Genomic DNA, 23,470 nt, shown 5'->3' on the forward strand with positions numbered 1-23,470 from the left:
GCACCCTTGGTATGGGAAGGCGTTCGAGCATGTGTTACATAAAACGATTGGCTTCATATTTTCGTGCTGCGAGGTCCAACAACCGCGGGAGCAAGCCAGCGGATTCGGCCAGGATAGACATTTAATACTCAGAAGTTCTGTGATGACCAGTCACCGGGATAGATGATTATCGACGCTATATCTCAACGACGATGGGCTCGTGGACCATGTCATTATTCCGCCCTCTAACGGCCGAAGCGTTGACGAATGTCGTTGTCCTCTCTTTCAAGTTAGACCTTACAAGCACCCGCTTCACCTTGGCCCACAGCACCAAAAGTGCCATAACGACGAGCGTGTCCCATCCGCCCCAGCCGATCTGCACTTGGTCGTGGGCCTGGCGGACATGGTCAAGGACAACGTCTTGTCGGCCGGGGGCGACGTGGATGTGTCCGAAGACGTGCAGGCGGGGGCGGAAGTGGGAGATGCAGGAGAGAAGGTGCGGGCAGCCTGCCTGGTGGATGTCGCGGCGGTCGAGGTAAAGCTTGGGCGGCCGTGGGTTACCATTATGAGGTCGGTGTCGGTGTAGCTGTAGGTGGTGTCGCCTGTGCTGGCGTGGTGGCTGAGGAGGGAGGACCAGTGGGTTTCGCCGGTCGACGGTGGGTATTGGAATGCTGAGATGCCGTAGCGTGGTGTCCAGGGCTGCCGAAGATTGTTATTCTTCTGGTGGCTGTATTTGGTTGCGCGTGCCTAGTGGCAATCCGGGTGGCGGTGGTAGGTGGTTGCTGGACTAGGATATCGAGAGTGATGCTCGAGTCCTCGAGGGGATCACGTCTCCCCAATCTAGGTCCTCCTTCGTCTTAAATGAGCCGTAACGACGCTCTGGGTGTTTTTGGAGGAAGGCTTCGTCGAGCAGGACGTCATGGTTACCGGCTATGAGGAACTTGAATGGGTGTGGTTGCGAGGAGAGCCAGGTAAGGCCGGCTTGGACCTCGTCAAAGGATCCGTTCTCGGTCAGGTCGCCGGCGTGGATGAGTATGTCTCCCGTTGGTAACTCTGGTTGTTTGTTGTGGGTGTCGGAGACACAGACGACCCTGATGGCATCTGGACGGCTTGTGGGAAGCGGTTTGGAAGAATGCCGCGCCAGGATCGCACGCGCGAACTTTCGTCTCTGGTAACCTGGCGATTTGATGCTTGTTATAGGCTGCTGCATGTTGACAGTAGATATAGTCATGAAACTGTGACAATGGGATGTGAACGTTTCCACACCATGGCCCCTGGTCAGCGGTGATGAGTGCTTACACAGTACTTAAAGGTGTAAGGAATGCCGGTGTTGGCGGGTTGTCGTGCTATTCAACCGACAACCACTGACCAGAGAGAGGCCAACCAAGGCCCGGCGGCTACACAAGCCATCTCATCAAAGACAAAATCCCGACGAAAGGCCACGGGGTGTCATAGATATGTCCACCTTACTTTTCACGACATGGTGCTCGCTTGAGCCTTGCATTGAGGAAATTGTATTGAGGCCATTGAAGAGAACACCATCTCTCGTCTTGTCAGGTATTGAAAGTACGGACACGTGCCCCGAGTACCAGGCAGACCCGGGACGGCATCTTATCATAGCCAGCTACACCAGCCCGAGGTTTGTGGTTAAGCGCGACTGGAGATGGGGATAGGGAATACTCAAAATGAATCTGAAGTCAACGTTCGTATGATGAGGCGTTTTCATGGGTGCGCGTATGCGTCGTACCCTTGATTCCGTGGTGGTATTGCCAGACCACAGCCTTGGTTGGTGGTTTGAAGCTGTAAGTTCACGGATGAGACGGACAAGGATCGGAGGAACCCAGGACCACACAACTCGCGAAACCACTGTATTGTCCGTCATCATGGTGCTGAAGCTGGCGTCTATCACGCAGACCCGGGAAACAGGAAATAAGGTATTCTTATGACTGCCCGTCCCAAACCCATGTCATTGATCGTGATATCCCGGTTGATGTCTCGATGCGGTTCGCCAATTCATTCCCGCTCAGCCTTGGAAACACCCTCCTTCCAACGCCCAAGAGAGTCCCGCAACCCGAGGCCAGCTGCTGCCCATATGACCGTGGCGAAGGAGGCTGCAATTGTATTCACTAGCTCAAGTGGATGCTAGGCAATCGCAGACAAATAGCAGACCTTTCCCGAAGACCGCCCGAGATGCTCCCAAACACACAAAGAATTCGCCCAATGGTTGTTGCTCGCCGCTTAAACCTCCGTCGTGACCTTCGCCTTCGCGTTGGTGACCTTGACGCCTAATTGCTTCGCCCGCGCGATGATGTCGATCCGCTTCCTCGAGGAGACATTGTGGGCGATCCTGAACAATGGGGTTAGTCTCGCGCTGTCCCAGTGTCCATCCCATCCGCCAACGGCGTCGCTTCGCTGTAATTTCGGGTAAAGAAGTCACGTACTCTGCGGCGTAAGTCTTGTTGTGCATCAGGAGGAGCTCGACATCCTTGACGTTGCTGACAAGGAACGCTTTGTGGCCGGAGGGCATCATGTGGCGGGTCTTCTTGTTGGAGCCATAGCCGATCTAATAGCGAAGAGTCGCAGATTGTCAGCCTTCGTTCATCGTTCCCTGCAGAGCCCGTCCCTTCTTGTCCCCATTGTTTATTCCCAGTCTCTTTGTCCGAACTCTCCCAGCACCCAAGAAAAGCGACCACGTACCGAGGGCATAGCAAGGTTGCCCTTGAACCGTCTCCGAACCCGGTTGTCAATACCCTTGGGCTTGCGCCATGCCGAGTCCAAGCACTTGAATCGGTCGCTCTGGTGGCGCATGAAGCGCTTGGTGCCTGCAAGCCGACATGGTCGTCAACAATCGTGTTCTCAGAAAGCGCAATTTCCCAGCTCAGACGACGAGGACGGTTGGGCAAATGTATAGGAGTATTCAATCGGTGGGTGGAGCGGGAGCTCGAGGAAACGTACGCTTCTTCACGATCGGGATGTGCTTCTTGGCGGCAACCATCTGTGCAATTGTTAGGATCGAGCTGAATTTGAAGAAGCAAGCCAACTGCAGCCGCAGGAGGGAAAAACTTTACCTTGACGGTATTGTTGGTCGGGTGATGGTTGATTTGGCGTCGTCACAGTCCGGACCTACCTCTGGGAAAAATTCCAGAATTTGGCAGAGTCGGTGGGCTTAGGGCTGTGCGGAAAATGTTAAGGCGGAGTGGCCTGTGCGCCTGTCCCGCTTTTGCTCTGGGGCCCTGGGCTTGGCGGCAGGTGCTCTTATCGATAAGCCCAGATACAGCCTCGTCATGGAGGGGTTCAACAGCTGGTCCAGGGAGCGAGGGTGAGTTTACGGGAGGGGCCATGGATGGCACAGAACCATAAGATATGCACGTGGCGTTTACAGGTCATTTATCCGTGTCATTAACTATGGAAGAGCGGTTGCCAACGATCGACCCCGCGGTGGCCGGGGGGTTCCTGCTCTCTGTATCTGCTGGCGAAACGAAGCCATCCTGACCTCATCTTGGCGGCAAAACGGGGGAGGGCACTCTAGGACGACAATCCCTTCCGGCATCTGATTATAAATGGCCGCTTCAAAGTTGGTGGATATGTGGGAGTGTTGGGTTGAGTGATCCGCCACCCCGCATTGATCATGACGATGTATGCTCGTAGCCAAACGTATCTTGATCGACCGTCCGAGAGCTTATGACAGACCTATGCTCTCCCATCGACGCGGCCCGCCCGCTGGAAGACGCCGGTATCATTGCGAAGTAGCCATTGAGCGGCGCACCCACTTATTGTGTGGCACATTGCGGGCCTTCACCATCATCCTCATTCTCATCCTCCCAATCGCCACCATATCGCGGGTCACCCTGGTGAGCACCCATCTGCAAGGTCTGTTAGTTTTGATACCGCGTGCTGTGTCATAACTGGAAGGTACTCGCCTTCTCTATGTCAGCATCCTCTTCATAGTCAACTTCATCCACCTCGTCTGCCTTGATAGGTGGGGCGGGAGGAGGAAGGAGTTTTTGTAGGGCGTCGTAATCGCTGTCATTGGACAGCCAGCCATCCTCGGGGAAGTCGACCTTGACAACGAGGTACAGATCTCCCTTTGCCTCTCCTCTCTTAAGAGGCATGCCTTCATTCGGGACCTTGAGCACATCGCCGGGCCGGAGGATCTTGCCGCGGGGGTGGTCAATGTGAATGCCTCTGCCATCGAGATGCTTCAGGATAACACGCGAAAAGCCCGACAAGGCCTCGGCGAGGGTGACATGCAGGTCGGCAGAGAGATCGTGGCCGATGCGGGTGAACTGCTCGTGAGGCTCCTCGACGAGGTGGAAGATTAGGTCGCCGGGCGTCATGTCGGGCATCTGATCGGCCTCGCCCTCGAGCACGATGCGCTCGCCCTGCATGGAGCCACGCGGGATGTAGAGCTCCAGCGCCTTGGTCTCCTTGACGGTGCGCTTGCCCTTGCACTTCTTGCAGCGATCCTTCTCCTTGTAGTACATGCCGGACCCCTGGCAATGGTCGCACGGAATGACCTCTCTGCGGACGAGCCCTGGGCCAACCTGACGGAAGGCGTCCTGCACGCCTCTGCCGCTGCAGCGGTCGCACTTGTTGGGCTTGACCTTGTCCTTGGCACCGCTGCCCTTGCACTGGCCGCAGATGACCTGTTTCTCGGCGGCAAATTTAACCGTCTTGCCCTTGTACAGCTCTTCCAGGGTGACCTTGTAGGGTTGCTCCTCGTCGGGGCTCCGTCTAGGCCGACGCGGGCCACCGCCGCCAGGCATGCCGCCCATGTTCATGCCAAACATCTGGGACAGGAAGTCATTTAGGTCGACTTCGGCGCCACCAGGCCCGCCTCGTGAAGGGTCAAAGGCGGCCATGCCATGCGTGTCGTACAGGTGGCGCTTCTCCTCATCGCGAAGGATCTCGTAGGCTTGTGTGATGGCTTTGAACTTGGCCTCGGACTCGGCGCGGATCTCTTCGGGGACCTTGTCGGGGTGGTGTTGCAGCGCCAACTGGGTCGGGTCAGTGCCTGATCACAGCGGTGCGTCTGGGTCGATGAAGCCAACCTTGCGATAAGCCTTTTTGATGTCGTTGGGGCTTGCGGACTTATCTACGCCGAGGAGGGCTATATCGCAGTGAGAGGGATTAGCAAGAGAGGATGCGCTGCCGCTTCTTGAAGCGGCAGAGGCTCGCAGGCCAAAGACTGTCGCGTACCGTAGAGATCGATATCCTCGTCTGCACTGCTGCCGTCCATGTTGGCTGATGTTTCGGGTTTGTCTCAAACGGAGAAAATACCCAACGCCGGTGAATCCAGAATCCGCACAGCAACCGGAAGGCAACCTGCAAAATGATGACGGGAGTCGTGTGCAGAAAGGTTGCTATGTAATAAGCGGGATAGCCTGGGCGTGTTGGAAATTTTAGGCGGTGCTGAGTGTAGCAGAAGGCGACGCCCCACGTTGAAAAGGCACTAATAAACCTGAGCGAGAGCAGGCGGGAACGTGGGAGCCGTGGCAACTAAAGTTGACCGAGTGGCATTTATGATACCGGCCTGTTGCAGTTCATCTAGGCTCTGGGCGATTCGCCTACATTGATTCTTCGCTATAAGACGGATAGGCGCAGCCATGTCTGGTTTTCACGACCTAAAGCCCTCGGTCATTGCAAATGCGGCAACAAAGAGCTAATGAGCGTTCCCGTTGTTGCAGCCGAGATTTTGTACACCATCTTCAAGACACGATTTAGGCCCACACATCGTAAGAAGCCATAGGACTGAGGCAACGCTCAAAGAAGTAACATCTTTCTCATCCATTGCAGCGCCTTTGACCTGTCTGTGCAACAGAGTTTATTTTCAAGTCGGTTCTTGAAACACAAGCCATGTGATGTTATCAGCAAGCCCCACCTAGCTTCCTATCAAGGCAGGGACCGGTGGGCTGCACCGCCACCATAGCAGCCACCTGAACCTCAGCTCTCATTTTCGAGATGTGGCTCAACTCACCCTCCAACATCCGACCACCAGACCAGCAGATGCTTCACCACGGGTCCGATTTCTCCTTGGAGAAATGGAGAAGCTGATTCTTAGAGGCGGTCGTCTCTGGAGAGGGCAGTTCTACCCGCCATGTGTGCCTCGGCAACGACTTTTGTCCTCTTACATCAAGGTTGTCCCTACGACTGATGCAAGCTCCGTTACGGCCCCTCCATTACGAGACAAAACTGCTCTGCCCGAAACCCCCTGCCGAACCCGTTTTGCGCCTTCACCTACGGGGTACTTACATTTGGGCTCACTGCGGACTGCACTGTTCAACTACCTCTTGGCCAGGGCAACAGGGGGCCAATTTGTCCTGCGTCTTGAAGACACAGACCAGGTGAGACAAGGCTGCTTTTGTTTGTAGGCGTCTTTATGGAACCCGCAATTGACTCATGATGGTGCAGTCTCGCCTGGTAAGAGATGCCGAAACAAGGTTGTACAAAGACTTGAAATGGGCCGGGCTGTTATGGGACGAAGGTGAGACAAGAAGTGTGAATGCAGTCAGCGTGATCTGTAGCTCACCATCTAGGCAGGTCCTGACAAAGAGGGACCATATGGACCCTACAGACAGGTATGGGCTTTTCTGTCCTGGATTGTATGCAACCGAGGAATGCTGACTTCCTCAGTCCGAAAGGCTGCCTCTGTACCAAGAGCATGCAGACAAGCTGGTGCGGGAAGGCAAGGCCTATCGATGCTTCTGCTCTCCAGAAGCACTCGAAGAACACAAGATGGCTGCCCACGAGTCTGGGCAGTCCACCCTCTATCCAGGCACATGTCGCAACATCTCCCTTGAGGAGTCCGACGAGCGCGCTCACAGGGGCGAACAGTTTGCCATACGCTTCAAGAGCGGCCCTGAACCCATCATGATTGAAGACATTGTATACAACCGTTTCAAGAAGAAGGATCCCGAAGATGACTACATCATCATAAAGCGAGACGGATTCCCAACCTACCACTTCGCCAATGTTGTTGACGACCGCCACATGAAGATCACACATGTCATCCGGGGAGCGGTAAGTGTGATGTATTGCCTTCCTGGGTGGCCCGAAGCTGAGCATGTGCCTCTCTCGTGTAGGAGTGGCTTGTTTCGACGCCAAAACACGTCGAGTTGTACCAGGCATTCGACTGGCAGCCGCCACAGTTCGCCCACCTCGGCCTGCTTGTCGACAAGAATCGGCAGAAGCTGAGCAAGCGCGACAACTCGGCCAACCTCGACTTTTATCAGCGCGGCCACATCCTCCCCGCTGCTCTTCTCAACTTTGCCGTCTTGCTGGGTTGGCGGGCCCCTCCTAGCACAAAGGAAGTCTTGACCCTGCAGGACATGGTCGACAACGTGAGTGAGCCAGACACTGTCTCCCCCAATTCTCCCGCTCTGACACAAACAACCTTCAGTTCTCCCTCAAATTCAGCAAAGGCGATATTATCGTGTCCCTGCAAAAGCTACCCTACCTCCAGGAGAAGCATGTAGAACGGCTAGCAGGAAACAACAACAGATCCCCCGACGAAACGCACCTCCTCCAAAGACATGTCCTCCAGCCCATCCGGTCCGCCATTGAAAATATCCAAAAAGCCAAGACTGACGGCCTCCTGTTGGCTCCCGGAGGCTACCTGACAGGGGAGATCGGCGACCGGCTTCCCGTCCTCCACATCCTAGACGAGCGCTTCCACATGTACCTCGCCCGCATGCTCCGCGGCACCATGCGCAACACCGACAAGCCGGCGAACCGGTTTGCCGAGACGGCGTGGAAGCTCAGATACCTGATTTGGCGAGTGCCGGAGGGGCTTTTGGAAATATCGCTGCAAGAGGGCAGGCTCTACCCCATCGTCCCGGCAAAGAGGGCCGGGCGGCTGGCCGAGGCCATGACATACCTAGTTGAAAAGTTCCGCGCCGTGGACGAACCCTCCTGGGGCCACGAGATGGTGAAGAAGGCGTTGGGGGAGGTGTTAGCGGACGACGAGTACCAAGATTTCTTTGAGACCGAGAACCCGGATACCAAGGATCTGCAGCTCAACGTGTATAAGCCACTGCGGTGGGCGCTGCTGGGTACGGACAAGGGCCCGCCCATAACCGATACGATGGAAATTCTGGGCAGGAGTGAGTCCTTGCGGCGCCTGGAGGCGGGCAAGCTTGCTGCCGAGAAGGTGGCTGCTCAGATGCCGCCTCCTATCGTGAAAGAGTTGGCAGTCAAGGGGAACCAGCCGCTGCTTCCCATAAGTGATTCAGCATCGGCTGCCGAGAGTGACCGGATGCAGTAGGAACCCGTGCTGAACACCGCTTGGATGTATCATAGTCTAAATAGACTCCTGTGTGATGGATCCAGTGTACAGACCCCAATACCCCACCCCGCCTTTTCCATGCTCCCGAGCAATCCCGCGCCGTCTAGTGCATCATAAATTCGTATTGGTATCCCATGACGCCGTCTCAGTAATGCATCTCTCTTAGCCCCCTCTTTTCTGCTTACGCAGTTCAATTCCCGCCGCTGAATATCTGCGCCTTCACCTCGGCCGCCATCAACCCGGCCCTCTCCTTAGCTGCAATCTGCGCCACATCCTGCACGATCCTCTCAATCGCCTGATCACTTGCCTTCGCAGGCCCACCACTTCTCTCCGGCCTGCCGCCATCACCACCAACACCACCACCAAGCAGATCCCCCACACTGCCACCAGCCCCACCCCCCAGGCCACCACCGCCAAACAAGCCCATCCTCATGCCCACACCCGCCGCGGCGGCCGTGCCCTTGCCCAGCCTCGACACGCCGCCGGCGGCCTCGAGCACGCGCTGCGAGACATCGCACATGCGGCTGCTCGCGTACTCGCGGTTCGTCAGCAGCGGGTTCTGCGCCAGGGTCTGCACCCAGTACTTGTTCCACAGCAGCTCGAGCAGCTTGCCGTCGAGCGTCGACCGGTAGTGCTCCACCTCGAGCGGGTAGTACTTGCTGGCGTGAGCGCCGTAGTCGTCTGCTTTTGTTAGCGGGACTGAAGTACTAGTACTTGTTAATGTTGTCGTGGGTCCGGCCGTGGAGGAGGGGGTTGAGGCGGGGTGAGACGGCGGGGTGTAGTTATCCGGGTAGGTGCGGAAGGCGCCAATGTCGACCTTGTTGGCGGACACGGTGCGGTCCGGATCGATGACGACGGCGACCATGGGGCCTTGGAGTTGCTGAAGCTGTTGGGTGGCGACGTCGATGCCTGAGAGCCAGCAGCCGTAGCCCGGGTGGGAGTGGTACCAGCCGATGACGTTTTCCTGGCGCGATTCTTCGCGGCAGAGGCTCAGGTACTCGACGAGGTACTCGTCGGCCTCGCTCTGGGCGTTGACGCGCGTCTCGGTGCCCTCGACGGGCAGGCGGAAGGCGTCGGTGACGACGAGGGCGGTGCCGTCGACGTAGCCCTGCATGATGCCCATGACCTCGAGGGGGCAGCCGGAGCGGGCGTGCATTACCATCTTGACGAGGGCAATCGGCGAGATGCGGACCGTCTTGAAGTAGGTCGGATCTCGCATCCACGGACGCTTGGCGCTGATCTCGGCTTGGGATGTGGGTGGCGGGTAGTTGAAGAGGGCGTCGCGCTGGCGGTCGACCAGCTTGTCGGTTAGCGGAAGCTCTGCGACGGCAAATTGTTAGCTGCCGTTTTCCTGTGATGGAGTAAACTGCTCAACATTTATTGAAAGAACCGCTACTTACCCATATTGGCGCGCAATTCTCGGCCAGTGATCGAGAGTTGCTGTGAGGTGTCTTAAGGTAGTTGATGGATGTGGAGAGGTCCGGTGTTGTGGAAGTACAGGATGTTGACTGCTGGAAGTTGGAGGGGTCAGATGCCTGAGCTACGATAAGATAAAAACCTGCCGCCAAAGATGCCGCGTTTACTCTGTACATATTTATACCTGTACAAATCCATATTTCACGTCACTGCCAGCACGGTACTCGGTTCTGCAACTGAGTAGCGTTTCAGCGTAGGAAAATATGTTGTCGAAGTTGACAGTCTTTTAGAAATTAGACAGCTACTCAAAAGTAATGGCGCGCAGCGGTCTGCCCAGCGCGCGAAACAGAAACCCTCCAATGCTCCGAAACAATGCAACAAGTGTGGGCCCTAAGGTGTTCCCCAACCATCTATAACTAGTTGCCCATGTTGATGAAGCAGAAAAGCATTCCATTGTATGCTCCCAAGCCATCCCTGTTCCGCCATATCCAGAATTCCCCTGACCTTCAACCCCTCACCCGGCTAGTCTTCCTCATGAGCCCGTTCTCCTCCCCATTCTCATCCGCCCCGTCCCCACCCCCGGCATGCACAGGCGTGCTCTCCCTCTCCTTCAGCCGGCTAGTCAGTGCATGAATCTTGTCTCTCAACCCTCCACTCGCCCCAATGCCAGCCGTCCTCCTCCGCTCCGGACTCTCCCTCTCCTCTGTCCGGCCCGTCCCCGACCGTCTCGGAGAAGATCCAGACGCAGTAGTCACTCCGCTACTACTCCCCGGCCTGTTTGCTCCTGCCACGCCTGCATTCCCTTGATTATGGCTATAACCGCCTCCGCCACCACCACCACCAAGCGGCCTCGACCAACCACTCGACGCCGGCCTGAGCAGACTGGTAAGCCCCGACTTACTGCTCCCAAGACTCCGCCCCTCCGGCGGCATCGTCGCCGAGGGGGTAGGCGGCGCCATCAGGAAGCTCGGCACGGCACCCGTCGCCTGGGTCTGCACCGTGACATGGGGTCCTCCCACCCCGGAGCGGTGCGAGCGCATCGAGGACGCGACGCTCGAGCTCCGGCTAGTTGACGAGGTCGGGATTGGGATGGACGTCTGCGAGCGGCGGATGGACGGCGGCGGGGAGCGCGAGAAGTCGACGGGGGAGTTGCCGTAGAGCGACGACGAGTCGTCACCGCTGTTGTCGCGCGACTCGGAGGCGGTCGGCGTCGCGAGGAGCACCGAGCTGGTGGCGAGCTCGCGCAGTTTGGACTGCTGAGCCGTGTTGGGCCGGTGTCTGGAGAACTTGTTCCCGATGATGGCGCCCGTGTGACTGATCAGCGCCTTGATGACGCGGCTCTTGAGGGCCAGGGCAAGGTCCAGGTTCGACCACGTCTTGTTGCGGTATTCGATGGTGGGCAGGCGGAAGACAAAGTCGTGCACGTCTTCAAAGTTGCGCTCTCCTTTGCCTTTGTAGCTCAGGCAGAGAACGACAGAAGGCATCTTGATGTAGGCAAACGTCATGTAGTTGGATGCTCGGTCCATCATCTTGGAAAGGTCGTCCGAGTTCTTGGCTTTGTCACCCTCACCGGATCTATGCCGCAATACGAAGCGTGCTGCCTTTTTGGACTCACCGCTGGTCGACACGCCATCCTTGGAAGACAAGCCAGTACCCGTCCTGCCAACTCCGGGCCGCGGGGCGCTGGCGCGCAGCGAGTCGTAGGACCGCTGCTTGTTCACCCCCTTGAATCCAGTACCTGCTCGGAAGAGCCGGATAGACGTCCCTTCACCCGAATGCACACTGAGCGCCTTGTGCTTGATGGACGCTTGGTCTGGATCCGATGTTAGTGTCGGGCGCAGTCGGAGCTCGAGAGACCCGGCCCGTGTCGTGAAGGGCGCATCATCTTGGTCTTTGTTGGCTGCGCGAAGCCGGATCGAGTCGGCCAGGGACTCTTCGTCCGCCTCGTCGTCCTCTTCTTCCGGAGACTGTTTGACTATGAAAGGGGAGTCGTTCTTGCCGCTGGATATCTTGCCGCCATCGGTGCCTGGGAAGATGTACTCGAAGAGCTTCTTCCCGATCTCGCGCTCCAGCTGGATTTTGAGCGGGAAGAGCGACACTTCGAAGTGGTCCATGACGGGGATGCCGGCAATGGCTTCGAGCATGTTCCAGTAAACTCGAATCATCGGCTGAGAACCAGTGTCGAAACCGCCACGGTCTCCTTCGACATATGGAGCGACCATGGCCGGATAGATGGCGTCGGGAAGAAGATTGAGACCAAGGATCTTGCCCACTTGAAGCAAGTTGATATGCGATCCATCCGAGTTGTCGATCCGGTCATACTCAACGTCCTTGAGCTGGAGCTCGACGAGCGGCTCGTTGTTATCGCGAACAAGCTGCCAGACGATTTCCTTGGCCATAATGCTCCACTTTAGCAGGGCACTGCTGGTGCTATTGTCGAACTTCCTCTGCGACGACGTGATGGCTTTCATCACGAAGAACAGTTCGTCTTCACAGGCTGCCAAGTCACGCTCCAAGACCAGCCGATCTTTCCAGCCCTTCTTGTCCAGGTGCCTGGAATGGATCTGGAAGTGCATCTTGATCTCCTCCAGCTGCCGGACGCGATCCTGGAGCTTGATGACCATCTCGGGAACGCCCCTGAGGTCACTGAAGTCGGAGGCCAGCAGAATCTTTTCGAGTTTCTCGTTTCTGGTTTTCTCTAGCGGCTCGCTGTACATGAGAAGGTCCAGGACAATGACGTAAACTGCGTAGTACTGCGAAGAGTTGCACAAGGCGTGCGCCCGCGGGAACTCAACCCAGAGGTTGTCCGTCCTGCTCTCGCTGTTCTCATGCAGGGCCGAGTTCGGGCCCTCACTGGTGTTGACCTCATCATCGTACTTGAGACGGAGCGTGTTGTACTTATCGTATCGGAGCATGGCCGAGGTTTTCTGCACGACGCGTTTGAAGCCAAACGGGTCTGACTGGAAGTCGAACATAACCTCCATCGGAACCCACGGCGGCCAGGACGAGCCTGAGGGGGTGCCATAGGTATTCCCCGAGTACATAGACACCAGCTGCGTTGAGAACCATTTTTGATGGGTGACAAAGAACTGCGTGCTGTCCATGTTGACGAGGAAGCGCCGCTGCACAAGACCGCTGACGTTATCCGACATTCTGCTCTTGTCGAGAACGTCAACTACCTTGAGCTCCATGCCCTTGGACGTGGAGAGAACCACGTGCTTCTTGTTCTTGTCGCTCTGCAGCTGAATCTGCGGTGCGATTAGGCGGACATGGTAGCTGTTTTGGGTTGTGAACACATCCGCAATGCCGCTTGACAGATCGGCCATGGAAGGATTTATGCCATCGGCATTGTCAGAGCTCGCAAACTTCTTGCTGTCCTGCAAAATCCTGCGGATGCGATCCTCGATATCCTTCTCCGTGTCTGGACCTGTTCCATTCGAATCGGGATTGCTCCCAGGAGCTCGTGGCGTGGGGACGCTACCGCCGTTGCCTGTCTTGGACTTGGATTGTTCTTCCACGAGATCCAAGATGAACTTGACCGCGGGACGCGACAAATAGTAAACGAAACCCCTGCGCTGGCTGACTTGGTGAATGTAGCGGAGGATAATGTTCCTCAGGGTGTTGTTCCATTTCAACTGCATGTTGTGGACCACGAACCGGTTCTTGAAATCGCTCGCAAACTCCGCAATGGCAGGGGTCGTCATACTCCTCTGAAGGCTGGGAGCTGGCCCAAGAGATCTCTCTGGGGCTGTGGTCTCTTGACTCTCCCCGTTTGATGATTGCGGCGTCATTTCGTCCAACATGCCCTGCAGAAACACCTTCTTCCCGGCGAGGACTCCCGAGTGCCGGTTCAGAATCTCAAACTCGGTCCTGAGATCCGTGTCTGCTGGATCCTCGCGCACAAGACGAAGCTCAATCTGGCCCAGGTTTCGGTTGTGCGCCTCCATTTGCTCATCTAGCTGCTCCAGTCGTCGGCGAATGAGTTGGCATTGCACCCTTCTAGGGTCGTCGTCTTGGCTCATGATACAGAAGTGTGTAGGTTCCTTGCCAAATGGACTTGACCTATTCGGATCCCCATTAATCATGCCGTTGATGTCCGTCTGGCGGAAGTATGTAACTCGAGGGGCAAATGCGAGTGGCAAGATCTTGGTGTCAGGGTTCGGCTCGGTCGGCAAGATCCAATCCAGTTCAACAAAGTCGTCCATGTCAATCCACGTCAGATCGTTGTCGGGGATCGTGAAGCGGGAAAGATCCGTGCCGTCGCCTTCCTGATCCGTGATGAAAGTCGAGAGGGATTGTCTCATCATGGCGTCCGCTGTTGTGCCCCGGATGCTAGCCGAAACAGCACGGACGTCCGCTGATACCAGATCCAGCTGACCCGCGTGTATTTTCATACCTGTTGTTCTGGACTGCGTATTCCTGCCACGGTCCCTGGTGTTGAACTCCTCCCGTCTCTGGTGCAGGTCCAGCATGAAGCTGTCCAGCCGGACTTTGATGCCGGTCGCCGAAACCGCATTTTCACAGTAATCCTCGGCATCTTTGTGCTTGTAGATGTGACTGACAAACAATGGGGCCAGTAAAACGTTGTATTTGATGGTGGCCAGATGTCTGCCGAATTTCTTACTGTTCTTCTCCCGGCCAGGCCAAAGCGAGCCCTGTCGAATGGGGAGAGACAGTGGCCCGGAGAAAAGCGACCACCACGCAAAAAAGTGGGTGAAGAAGCGAGGCGTGAGGTGAATCGTGTTGTAACTGCGCGACGGTTCGGTGACGGAGCCCGACCATTCTCGGTCAAGTGGGGCGCGAACAGCCAGGGAGAGGTGAATGTGCTGGCTGCGGAACCCGCGGAAAGCGTCGTACGGCAGACCATCTTGGGGTTTAGCATGATATGGGGATTTGAGCACAACTTCGTAGTGAGGCTTGAAGTCGAAGCTCCGGTTCCCTTGCTCGATGGCCCGCTCAAACACAAGGCCGGCAAGCCACTGCACCTTGCCGGAGAGCTTCATGACGACCTTCCTGAAGGTGGCGCCGGATTTCAGGCTGGAATCGCTCCTGATGCTTTCGTCCTCGCCATGCTGACGGCGTGCTTCGCGGAGATGGTGGCTGTAATCGGGGATGGCGAGTACATACTCACCACTGTCGACTGTCATAAAACGCTTCGGGTCATCAACGCTATGGATGCTCCATATCACATCGCTCCGGAAGCACATGAGGAAGCCCGCACCATTACCCGTGACCTGGTAGGGGTCTCTGCTGCCTTTGAGAGCCAGGTGAACGTCGCCATCACCGCGCCAGGCTACTCTGATCCGAGAGTGGAAGTTGAGCCGTATCTTATCCCAGAAGCCGACTCTTTCGGATGGGTCAAGCTGTGGCTTCGTCATGGACTCGATCGCCATCATCATGTCCTGAATCGCGGGCTGATACGACGGGCCCCAGGTGATACGGGTTGCGTTCGCAGTATGGATGTCAATGCTTATGTCCGAGAACGTCTTGACCGGCCCGGTAGTCCTTCGGACGTCCACGGCAAAAGAACCCTCATTCGAGGATGCCGGGTCCAAGCTTCGCGGCGGCACGATGGGGACTCTGACCTTTCGGGTTGACTCCGGCCCACGATATTCCTCTGCGATGACAAAGTCCGTTGTCATCGCCAAGGCTGGAAGGCGAACAGACTGACCAAGTTTGGTTGGCGGTACATGTAGTAGAGGCAGAGGGTAGTCGCGGAGAGATATTCTCGCTTCTCCCATGCTGACCTGAAGGCTCATTGGGACGAGCAGAGCGTACTTCATGTCCCTTGGCATGCCCTTTCCAACTTTGTGCAGGAAATCCGGAAGCTCCCTGATCGGGAAAGATGGCTTATCCACGACGATGTGCAAGTCGTTGATGAGAGTTGCCATTAACGCGGGCCGTTGTGGCACCTCCAGGATCTTCTCACTGTCTTCCAAGTCGTCTGGAATCTCGTTCATGCCCCAGAAGTGTGCGCGCATGTCCTTGACCGAGTTTCTGGCAAGGTCAAACTGCTCGTCGATGCGTTGCTTCCAGCTCCTCGCATTGTGCACATCTAGCATGTGTCTGGCTTCGGCAATTGGGATGCGAGCATTCCCGGTGATTGTTCGGGAGCCGCCTTCTGGGTCATATCTTGGGGCCCGGCCCCGCACGCGCCCTTCACTTGCGGACCGGCGTCGGCCATCGCTGCTTCGAGTTCTGGTCTCGGGCATACCGGGCGTGGGGGGTTCTTCTTGAGGAGCCACAGACCGGGAACGGAACTTGGACGACCCTTTTCGGGACTCTCCCTCATGGATCTTCTTGACTTTGACGCGGAACGCCTCTTCACGCGCCTGACGCTGCTTCATTTCAACTAGGCCAGCGCGGTATATGACGCCCAGCTTCCATTCAAAAGCGCCGTCTTCCAGCTCAAAGAGGAGACTCTTCGTTCGAAAGGAGAGTTTTGGTACGTTTTTGGGTGCTTCGGGTCCCTTCTCAAGAATGTACTCGTTGGTGCCCGTCTTGAATCTGTGGTGAAGTTGTTGGACGGATTTGAACGTGTTGACAAGGTTGTCTGTGATCTTGTAGACTACCATCTCGTGGGGTACAGCCAAACGGATGTTGTCTGTGGCGACATCAAAATATTGTTCTTCCCGCAGTCCACCGCCGGCAAGCTTATGCCGTGATTCGCGGTAGTCTAACCGAATACTTTTCACGCTGACAATCCTCGCCCAAACCCTGCGCATCCTAGGGCCTTCGGCATATAGGCGGATGAGCTTGGCCTGGAGGAACGGAGGGGACCATCGATGGCGTCCCGCTTCCACATTGTAGACATGAAGCATCAATGGAGGGTCCGAGGGAAAATCGGCCTTGATCTGGATGAGAGTAGCCTTGAAATCGACAGCGACGAGCTCCGGTGTCGCCCGCCAAAAATCAGAATCGCCAATGGTGAATTCGGAAGAACTGCCCATGGGAGGCGGCGAGAGGTGGCCCACCACCCGTCGTTGAGGAGACATTGGCGGGGTCATGGTCCCTGTCCTGGCCGTGCTCGTCCTCATAAATGCTTTCCGCAAGGCCGAAACAGCTACCCCTACGGCGTAGTGGCGGTAAAGAGAGTACTGGACGAGAAGGGACCTGATGTGCGACTGGATGTGGAAGACCGGCCCCTGGTGGTCGCTCAAGGTGGAGAAAGCGACCTCGAGCCTGGGAATCTTTATAAACGGCTCAAACTCCCATTTCTCAGCCGACTCGACCATAAAGACCTCAAAGCCCCGAGCTTGCAGGGAGACTCGGCGACCGTCGCCCTCGTGGTAATACCTTTTCCTTGGAGACGCGGGGACGGCCCGCAGCAGTTCTGTCTCAGGGGACATTATACTGCGGCTGCTGGCTCTGCGTCGGGAAGGCCGCCTCTGCAGACCGTCCAGTCGTTGGGCGCGATAGTCGGCTGACCATGAGTCCAATTGAATGGCAACACCTCTCGAGTCTTCGGATATCTCCATGTCCACTCCCGCAACTTCGATACTGCAGTCGGAGCATTGCAGCTGGAAATGCAGTAGCCAGTCGGGTAGATCGCGCAGAAGGTTGGAGTGTTTCGCTGTCTTCGGGACAGCAAATTTGTCAGGTTCAACGTCGAGACGCAGCTGGCGCACGATTTGGCGCAAGCCATCGCGGATCTCTTCCCTGACCATCTTCAAGGTGAAGGTCTCGAGGTTTCCAGTGGCAATCACTTGAACGTTGGGCGAGGCATTGAGCTGCACTCTAAGGTCAAAGGTCTCCGTTTCAAGAAGATCAAACCTGCTTCCGGCGGAAGTTTGGTAGTACAGATTGTGCGTCTGAACTCTCATGGTAGCGGCCAGGGAGTAATGGAGCTCTTCCACGGTTGAATGGAATGACTCCATGTCCAAGGAGATAGACGATATTGATGAAATGATCAAATCGAACTCATCAGGGTCCGGCGACTTTTGGACCGGCGGGAGCGCTATCCTCAACACAGGCTCGTGCATGGAGAATTTATAGGTTGCTTTGGGAAGGAGTCGAGATATGAGCATGTGCCGTCGCTGGGGACGCGCCTTTGCTGGTTTTGGTTTCCGCCTTAGCATCGCCAGAAGAAGAGGGAGATGCCGTGGGTCAAGGTCGACAGACGGTGAGGTCACGACGGAGTTTGCAAAGAGGATATTGGCGTTCCGCTGCTCGGCGGTGCCCTCATTGGCTAACTCGACCGTTTTCGAAGGGAGCGTGGTCCTGGCCGTGGTAGTAGCCATGGGTATGTACATGATGCGCTCAGGTTTACTGTGCCCGTCGTCGAGACCGACGGATATCGAGAGCGCAGCAGCTAGGGCCTCATGAGCAATGTCCGTGGAAGGAAAGTACATCCTGTGTGCCGCTGACTTCGGGTCAAGCCGATGGAGGTCGATGCCCACTTCTTTCATGGACGCTGTGAGAACAACCGGAGTGCCTGCAGGCTTGACAGACTCGATCTTTTTGCTCAGCCCGACGAAGCTGACAGCAAACTGGACCTCCTTGATTCCCCTGAGGACGGAGCTTACAAGCTCCTTGGAGTCAGAAACTGTCTGCATTAATTCGTGATCTGTGGTTCCCGGCGCGTCGATTTCCTGGATCACTCGGTCGACGACCACGTCGACAGGATCTAACTCGGCGAAATTCTGGTCTGTTTGCGACCTAATCCTCTTGTATTGAGCGAAGCTGTGACGGACATCGTCGTACGGAATATGGAGCCGGCCGAGCTTAAGGGCTATCGCAGTGTCGCGAAGGCCATCGAGTGCCTCGTACAGATAACCGTGGATGTTCAGCGTAGCGCTATCCAGTACTTCCTGCGACTCCCCTCCTTCTGCCATGAACAAGACACTGCGGAGCGTCATGATCCACTCGGCCTGTTGGTTCTGATGCCGCCTCTCGGAGCTTCCAGACAGGAAGAAACGGGCACGGTCAACCATTTTCCGACGAGTGTCGACTGCAACAGTGAAGCTGCCCATTTGTAGGTTTCCAATACCCGAGAAACAGACAGTTGAGTTGGTGGCCACAACGTCAACCATGCGAAGCCAATTCACCCTCCGGTGCAGGCGCTTGATGCGCTCCTTGACCCTTGTCAACCGCTCCCATGTCTTGCTCCGTTCATCCGGGCTGGTATCGCGCCGAACAAGCCTCGGTGTCTTTGGAGGCTTTGGTGTGCCCGGTCTGGGATCGCGCTCGGCCACATCCGAGTCGGAATCCCCCTCTTCAGGCGCAGCCTCTTTTGCCTTGGCCCTCTCGAGTTCTCCAATGTCCACCGTGACGGCGAGCTCGTCCACCACGATACTCAACCAGGTCGGCTGGGCGAAGGTGGGGCGGTGGACGTTGAGGCCCAGACCCCTGATTTCAATCCGGACGCCATCGCGGGGAGTGTAGGCGAGCCGCCGGAGGGAGAAGTACCCGATTCGCTGGATGGAGATGCCCGTAATCACGCGGACGACTGCGAAGATGACAAACGACGAGAGGTACAGGAGGACGACGATGCCGAAGATGAAAGTCGGGTTAAGGAGGGCCATTTCGACCGAAAACGGGCGACAGGTACCAGTGACCGGCCGGTGCACCCATTAGTAGGCTGGCAAAGCACATGCGATCTCGAAAAATCGAACCCTCGCCTCGACCGGGCTATCCGGGGTTGAGAGCCAAACAAAGGGCCCGGTCCGTCGGCTTCAGTCGCGCGGCATGCTGAGCAATCCCATTTTCGAATCCGTTCGTTCGTTCAATGGCTCCGGGACAGTCAGTCGCTGCAACGCTGTGCCGTGGGTGATTGTCGCGTGCTGTCCAACACTGCGGCGAAGCCTCGACAAACGAGCCCCAAACTTTGGATGTTGAACGCGCTTCAGGAAATCAAGCTTTCAGTCCGGAATATTAAATGTATTGCACCAAAACGGAGCAAAGCTGTCACCAAGTCGCGCCAAGGGAATTAAATTGATTAGCAGCTGTGGGGTTCTTTTGATAAGCCCCACCAAAGCAAACAAGCTCCGTCTGTTCGTGGACAGATTTCTGACAGGGGTGCATCATCGGGACTCGGCGTTTACAAATGCGGTTCGCCTCCGACTTCCAATGTTCACCTTCATTATCTTACCTACTGCGTATGCAGAACACTTGATAACTGAGTAACTGCTGCGCATCAATGCTCAGCCAGCGCGATTAGCCAACAAGCTCACTGCCCGCTTCCCACTGCGCGATTGTAGGTTTCAAAGGTGTGGCATTTACTGGATCTCCAAAAACCCTATCTGGCTCGCCACCAAGGAAACCACCAAGTTAGTACTCCGGGAGTAGCGGAGTGAAGAAGGCGTGTGTGTTGAGAACGACACCAAGGGTTAGATTCGAGTAATCCAACATCTTTTGACATTTCATTCAAGGCCATGGCTGGCGGCTGGACGCCGTACAAGCGGACTTAGTGAATCAAGAATTGTGATCACATTCTATGCGCAATATTTGGTCCGATCCGCCAAACACCGTTTGCCGTAAATCACTGGCCGCCGTCCCTGGTCTCTGAGGTGACTGGAGGGTAGCCTGGAGGCCAAAGGTAAGCGGCTGTGATACTGAGGTTGGTAGCAGGTCAGGACTTGGCGAGCGTCTGCTGTGCCGCTGTTGAGCGGCGCCAAAGGGACCCAACTAGAGAGCCACCAAGGGAGCGTTACTCGGTCGGATACATGAAGATGTATTGTTAGCGGATCGATTCAACCCTCGCTCTCTCTCTCACCATCTTGCTTTTCGGTTTTTTTTTTTTCAGTATCCTTCTTGTCTTGCTGTGATCTGTTGCGGATGCCCCCATGTTGGTGCGCTCAGGGGTAAGGGGATCTGTGGTTCCCATCGTTGTCCTGCTGCTGTGCAGTTGGCTGCTTGTCTTTCGAGGCCACCGCCAATGGGGCTGGTTCCCATCCGTAGAACCACCACTACCATCCGTCGAGATAGTCGTCGCCAGCCGCTCAACCGAGAATACCTCCTGGGTACATGAATATCTGCCGGGCTGGTTCCGCAGTATCTATGTGGTTGACGACCCCTCCGCGAAGCTCACCGTGCCCCAAAACAAGGGCCGCGAGGCCATGGTCTACCTTACTCACATAATCAACTCCTACGACACGCTAGCTGAGACGACCGTCTTCGTCCATGCCTCGCGCTTCGCCTGGCACAACGACGACCCAGATTACGACGCCCTGAGCACTCTCCGCAACCTCAAGCCGGACTACGTCCAGGCCTCGGGCTATGTCAACCTCCGCTGCGTCCAGATCCTTGGCTGTCCCGTCGAGATACGGCCGCACGACGACGCTGCCACCCAGGGGGAACGTGCCCCTGGTATCTCAAACTCTGGCCGTCCGCTCACCACCAAGGAAATCTACAAGCAGGCATTCGAGGAGCTGATGCCTGGTGTAGACGCCCCAAAAAAGGTGGGCGTCAGCTGCTGCTCACAGTTTGCTGTCTCGCGCGAAACTGTCCGGAGCCGGCCCAGGAAAGACTACACCCGTTACCGGAAGTGGCTTCTAGAGACGCCGCTCCAGGACGACTTGAGCGGGAGGGTGTTTGAGTATATGTGGCATAGTGAGTGACCCCTTCCACGCCTTACGCCTCCCCATAAGATCGTCGTGGATAGTCCAGACACTAATGGTGCATAGTAATATTTGGCAAAGAAGCCGTGTTCTGCCCGTCCGCAGCCGAGTGCTATTGCAAGCTGTTCGGTCTGTGCGACCTGAGATGCGATGAGATGCAGTGCGATGGGCGGTATATTTTGCCGAAATATTCCAACCTCCCGGACGGTTGGCCGAGAGTCGGTTGGTCAGGAGAGGCAAGGAACTTCTCTGGCCCACTATGAAGCCCCGGAACGTCGATGGCGTCAAGTCCTGCTGGATGGCTTCTTGATGACCGGCCTGGGAGTGCTGGTTGCCCAAAGTCCGTTTCGTCTTTTGAATGTGTGTTGCGTTCGAACAAATCACAGAGGTAAGAGTCAACCCAAAACCAGCTTGTTCTGGCTGCAGCTGACTGGGTTTCGTAGAGATGTCTTTGTACGCACGCCGAGTATGTAAGTCGTGGATCGTGGAGACGAGAGTGAGTGCAGCGAGCTTGCTAGTCCAAGGGCATTGATGGGTGTCCAGAGCAGCGAGGGCTTTTTCTAGTATTTGTAACAGAATCAGTCAGATGGTTGCTAAAGTGATGCAAGCAAGACCAGATGAAAACAATCACCTTGTGCAGCATCGCCGCCGCAACCCGAGGATGGCGGTTCATGGTTTCACATGCAGTATTATCCTACACTATGCTGTACAGAATTCCCGATGGCTAACCTATCAACAACCTCGGCTCTTACCTTCCGTCAAGCTTTGCTTGACGGTGCCGAGCTGGGTTTCTCACTTCCGGGTGCCTCGTCCTTGGCTTTCTGGCTTTTGGATTCGCGTATCTCCTTGATACGGTCGTCTACCAATGCAATGTCGGCTTCCACTCGGAGGAGCTTTTCCTCGAGTATCTTTTCGTAGTCCTCGTCAGACAGTGGAGTGATTGGGCTCCATTTTGACCAGAACCCGCGGCCGGACTTGGGTGGTGTATTTGTGGCACTCGAGAGGGCAGCCTTAGCACTTCGCCAGTTGGCGATGGCTTGACCTCCCGCTCCGAACAATGAGAACATCAAAGCGCCTGGAATGACATTCCGCGGGCCACCTAGGGGCTCGGTCAGTACCTAGATCAGGACGCCAGAAACTGATGTGCCAATACGCACGCAACAGGCCGCCGAGGGTTCCAGCAACACCGCCTGCCACGGTGCTTGCCTTCAGTTTATCTCCTGGAGTAGGCTCATCTTCTGCAAAATGCTTCAGGCTAACCAAGCGGGTCGCTGGAAGCAGTCAGAACGGGAGACCAACACCTGGGAAATGATGGACAGTGCATCTTACCAGAGTAGCTGGTAGCCAAGGTAAACCACTGTCCTCCCGCAATGACAGAGAAGAAGACTGTAGGTGCAGACCGGACAATTCCGGCCACCGCCCCGGCGAACAGACCACATGCACCTGGCAAAGGTGTCAAAGGGTTTGCATATGTTGAGAGTCACCATGGTTGCGTCAAGTATCATACCAGCAGCTGCACCGACCTTGAGGGAAGGGACAAGGATCTCCATCAGTTCGGGTGGAAGAGACTGCTTCTGCTGCCGTACTGTGCGTTGCATCCGAGTGTTTTCTACTGGCGGTGGTGATGATGGTGATGTCGACGAGTTGCTCTGAGTGCCATCCTCTTGACTGGAAAGCACTACGCGCTTCATATTTTAGGGTGAATTGAAGGAGTGTGATGGTACCGGCTGTATCTTCTGCAATAAATAGGAGATAATCCGCCCGATAGCTGATTTAGATTGCGAGATATTGCGTAGGAGGCATCAAGTTAAAATTCGAGGTATCGGGGATTTGCAGATCACGATGACAACCAATTGGTCCGAATCTTTGCTCACTGATCGACTTTGAAAGTTGAACCGAATGCAGCGTCGGCCTGGGCTTGCCCCGGCTGAACTAGGCTCTTTTCATGCTAGGGTGGGATGCGAATTGACCCACACCAAAATGCCCCGTCAAAAAATATGTCAACCCTGATTCCTCAATCGACCTATATAATAATTTTTACTTCCGCCGCAACCAACTCCAAAACCACGTTGAACAGACCACCTGGTCGCGAAATTCACGTCTTTTCGCGCCACCCCATTTGTCTCCGCCTGCACAACATTTGGAGCAAAGCAATTGTCCAGTCTTTCGACAGCCTCTCCATACCGATCACCAGAGGCTAACGCCGGTTAGACAACACTCTCTTACTGCGCGC

General features: G+C 56.0%; 8 protein-coding genes across 8 annotated transcripts; 2 read left to right on the top strand and 6 right to left on the bottom strand.

Moving 5' to 3' along the window:
- Positions 1–175: 175 nt before the first annotated feature.
- Positions 176–1,189, bottom strand: N657DRAFT_655960 (Metallo-dependent phosphatase; the record flags this gene model as incomplete). Its single annotated transcript, XM_062794649.1, has 3 exons — positions 176–581; positions 614–678; positions 809–1,189. 3 exons carry the CDS (start codon positions 1,187–1,189, stop codon positions 176–178), a joined length of 852 nt encoding a protein of 283 aa, XP_062647328.1.
- Positions 1,190–2,217: 1,028 nt separating this feature from the next.
- Positions 2,218–2,974, bottom strand: N657DRAFT_680742 (ribosomal protein L32e; the record flags this gene model as incomplete). Its single annotated transcript, XM_062796318.1, has 4 exons — positions 2,218–2,326; positions 2,421–2,542; positions 2,677–2,801; positions 2,935–2,974. 4 exons carry the CDS (start codon positions 2,972–2,974, stop codon positions 2,218–2,220), a joined length of 396 nt encoding a protein of 131 aa, XP_062647329.1.
- A 385-nt stretch (positions 2,975–3,359) lies between these two features.
- On the bottom strand, positions 3,360–5,547 carry N657DRAFT_690285 (DnaJ-domain-containing protein). Its single transcript, XM_062797041.1, has 4 exons — positions 5,179–5,547; positions 5,031–5,089; positions 3,900–4,976; positions 3,360–3,842 (listed from the first exon to the last, which is right to left on the bottom strand). Exons 1-4 carry the CDS (start codon positions 5,216–5,218, stop codon positions 3,750–3,752), a joined length of 1,269 nt encoding a protein of 422 aa, XP_062647330.1. The 5' UTR covers positions 5,219–5,547; the 3' UTR covers positions 3,360–3,749.
- A 473-nt stretch (positions 5,548–6,020) lies between these two features.
- Positions 6,021–8,242, top strand: N657DRAFT_633819 (uncharacterized protein; the record flags this gene model as incomplete). The annotated part of the gene is made up of 6 exons (XM_062791237.1): positions 6,021–6,323; positions 6,391–6,463; positions 6,520–6,557; positions 6,613–6,999; positions 7,062–7,319; positions 7,379–8,242. The coding sequence occupies 6 exons, from the start codon at positions 6,021–6,023 to the stop codon at positions 8,240–8,242; spliced, it is 1,923 nt and encodes a 640-aa protein (XP_062647331.1).
- A 181-nt stretch (positions 8,243–8,423) lies between these two features.
- N657DRAFT_645143 (Mov34-domain-containing protein) lies at positions 8,424–9,863 on the bottom strand. The gene has a single exon (XM_062792889.1). It carries the CDS (start codon positions 9,480–9,482, stop codon positions 8,454–8,456), a length of 1,029 nt encoding a protein of 342 aa, XP_062647332.1. The 5' UTR covers positions 9,483–9,863; the 3' UTR covers positions 8,424–8,453.
- Positions 9,864–9,925: 62 nt separating this feature from the next.
- On the bottom strand, positions 9,926–19,548 carry N657DRAFT_645144 (uncharacterized protein). Its single transcript, XM_062792890.1, has one exon. The coding sequence runs from the start codon at positions 19,201–19,203 to the stop codon at positions 10,186–10,188; it is 9,018 nt and encodes a 3,005-aa protein (XP_062647333.1). The 5' UTR covers positions 19,204–19,548; the 3' UTR covers positions 9,926–10,185.
- A 586-nt stretch (positions 19,549–20,134) lies between these two features.
- N657DRAFT_415322 (uncharacterized protein) lies at positions 20,135–21,775 on the top strand. Its single transcript, XM_062787258.1, has 3 exons — positions 20,135–21,229; positions 21,304–21,625; positions 21,681–21,775. The coding sequence occupies exons 1-2, from the start codon at positions 20,464–20,466 to the stop codon at positions 21,498–21,500; spliced, it is 963 nt and encodes a 320-aa protein (XP_062647334.1). The 5' UTR covers positions 20,135–20,463; the 3' UTR covers positions 21,501–21,625; positions 21,681–21,775.
- Positions 21,776–21,873: 98 nt separating this feature from the next.
- Positions 21,874–23,125, bottom strand: N657DRAFT_645147 (uncharacterized protein). The gene is made up of 4 exons (XM_062792891.1): positions 22,745–23,125; positions 22,567–22,680; positions 22,395–22,508; positions 21,874–22,336 (listed from the first exon to the last, which is right to left on the bottom strand). Exons 1-4 carry the CDS (start codon positions 22,926–22,928, stop codon positions 21,996–21,998), a joined length of 753 nt encoding a protein of 250 aa, XP_062647335.1. The 5' UTR covers positions 22,929–23,125; the 3' UTR covers positions 21,874–21,995.
- Positions 23,126–23,470: the final 345 nt, after the last annotated feature.

The sequence above is a fragment of the Parathielavia appendiculata genome, assembly GCF_033297405.1.
Source record: "Parathielavia appendiculata strain CBS 731.68 unplaced genomic scaffold N657scaffold_6, whole genome shotgun sequence".
Classification (NCBI taxonomy): Eukaryota; Fungi; Ascomycota; class Sordariomycetes; order Sordariales; family Chaetomiaceae; genus Parathielavia; species Parathielavia appendiculata.

Bases quoted from the DNA above. Each gene is read 5' to 3' on its own strand.
- N657DRAFT_645144 (XM_062792890.1), bottom strand. From the start codon at position 19,203: ATGGCCCTCCTTAACCCGACTTTCATCTTCGGCATCGTCGTCCTCCTG.
- N657DRAFT_645147 (XM_062792891.1), bottom strand. From the start codon at position 22,928: ATGAAGCGCGTAGTGCTTTCCAGTCAAGAGGATGGCACTCAGAGCAAC. The intron at 22,681-22,744 runs GTATGATACTTG...CACCTTTGCCAG, and splicing joins CAAGGTCGGTGCAGCTGCTG to GTGCATGTGGTCTGTTCGCC. The intron at 22,509-22,566 runs GTAAGATGCACT...GACTGCTTCCAG, and splicing joins CTTGGCTACCAGCTACTCTG to CGACCCGCTTGGTTAGCCTG.
- N657DRAFT_690285 (XM_062797041.1), bottom strand. From the start codon at position 5,218: ATGGACGGCAGCAGTGCAGACGAGGATATCGATCTCTACG. The intron at 4,977-5,030 runs GTTGGCTTCATC...GACCCGACCCAG, and splicing joins TCAAAAAGGCTTATCGCAAG to TTGGCGCTGCAACACCACCC. The intron at 3,843-3,899 runs GCGAGTACCTTC...CAGACCTTGCAG, and splicing joins AGGATGCTGACATAGAGAAG to ATGGGTGCTCACCAGGGTGA.
- N657DRAFT_645143 (XM_062792889.1), bottom strand. From the start codon at position 9,482: ATGCGAGATCCGACCTACTTCAAGACGGTCCGCATCTCGCCGATTGCC.
- N657DRAFT_415322 (XM_062787258.1), top strand. From the start codon at position 20,464: ATGTTGGTGCGCTCAGGGGTAAGGGGATCTGTGGTTCCCATCGTTGTC. The intron at 21,230-21,303 runs GTGAGTGACCCC...AATGGTGCATAG, and splicing joins GTTTGAGTATATGTGGCATA to TAATATTTGGCAAAGAAGCC.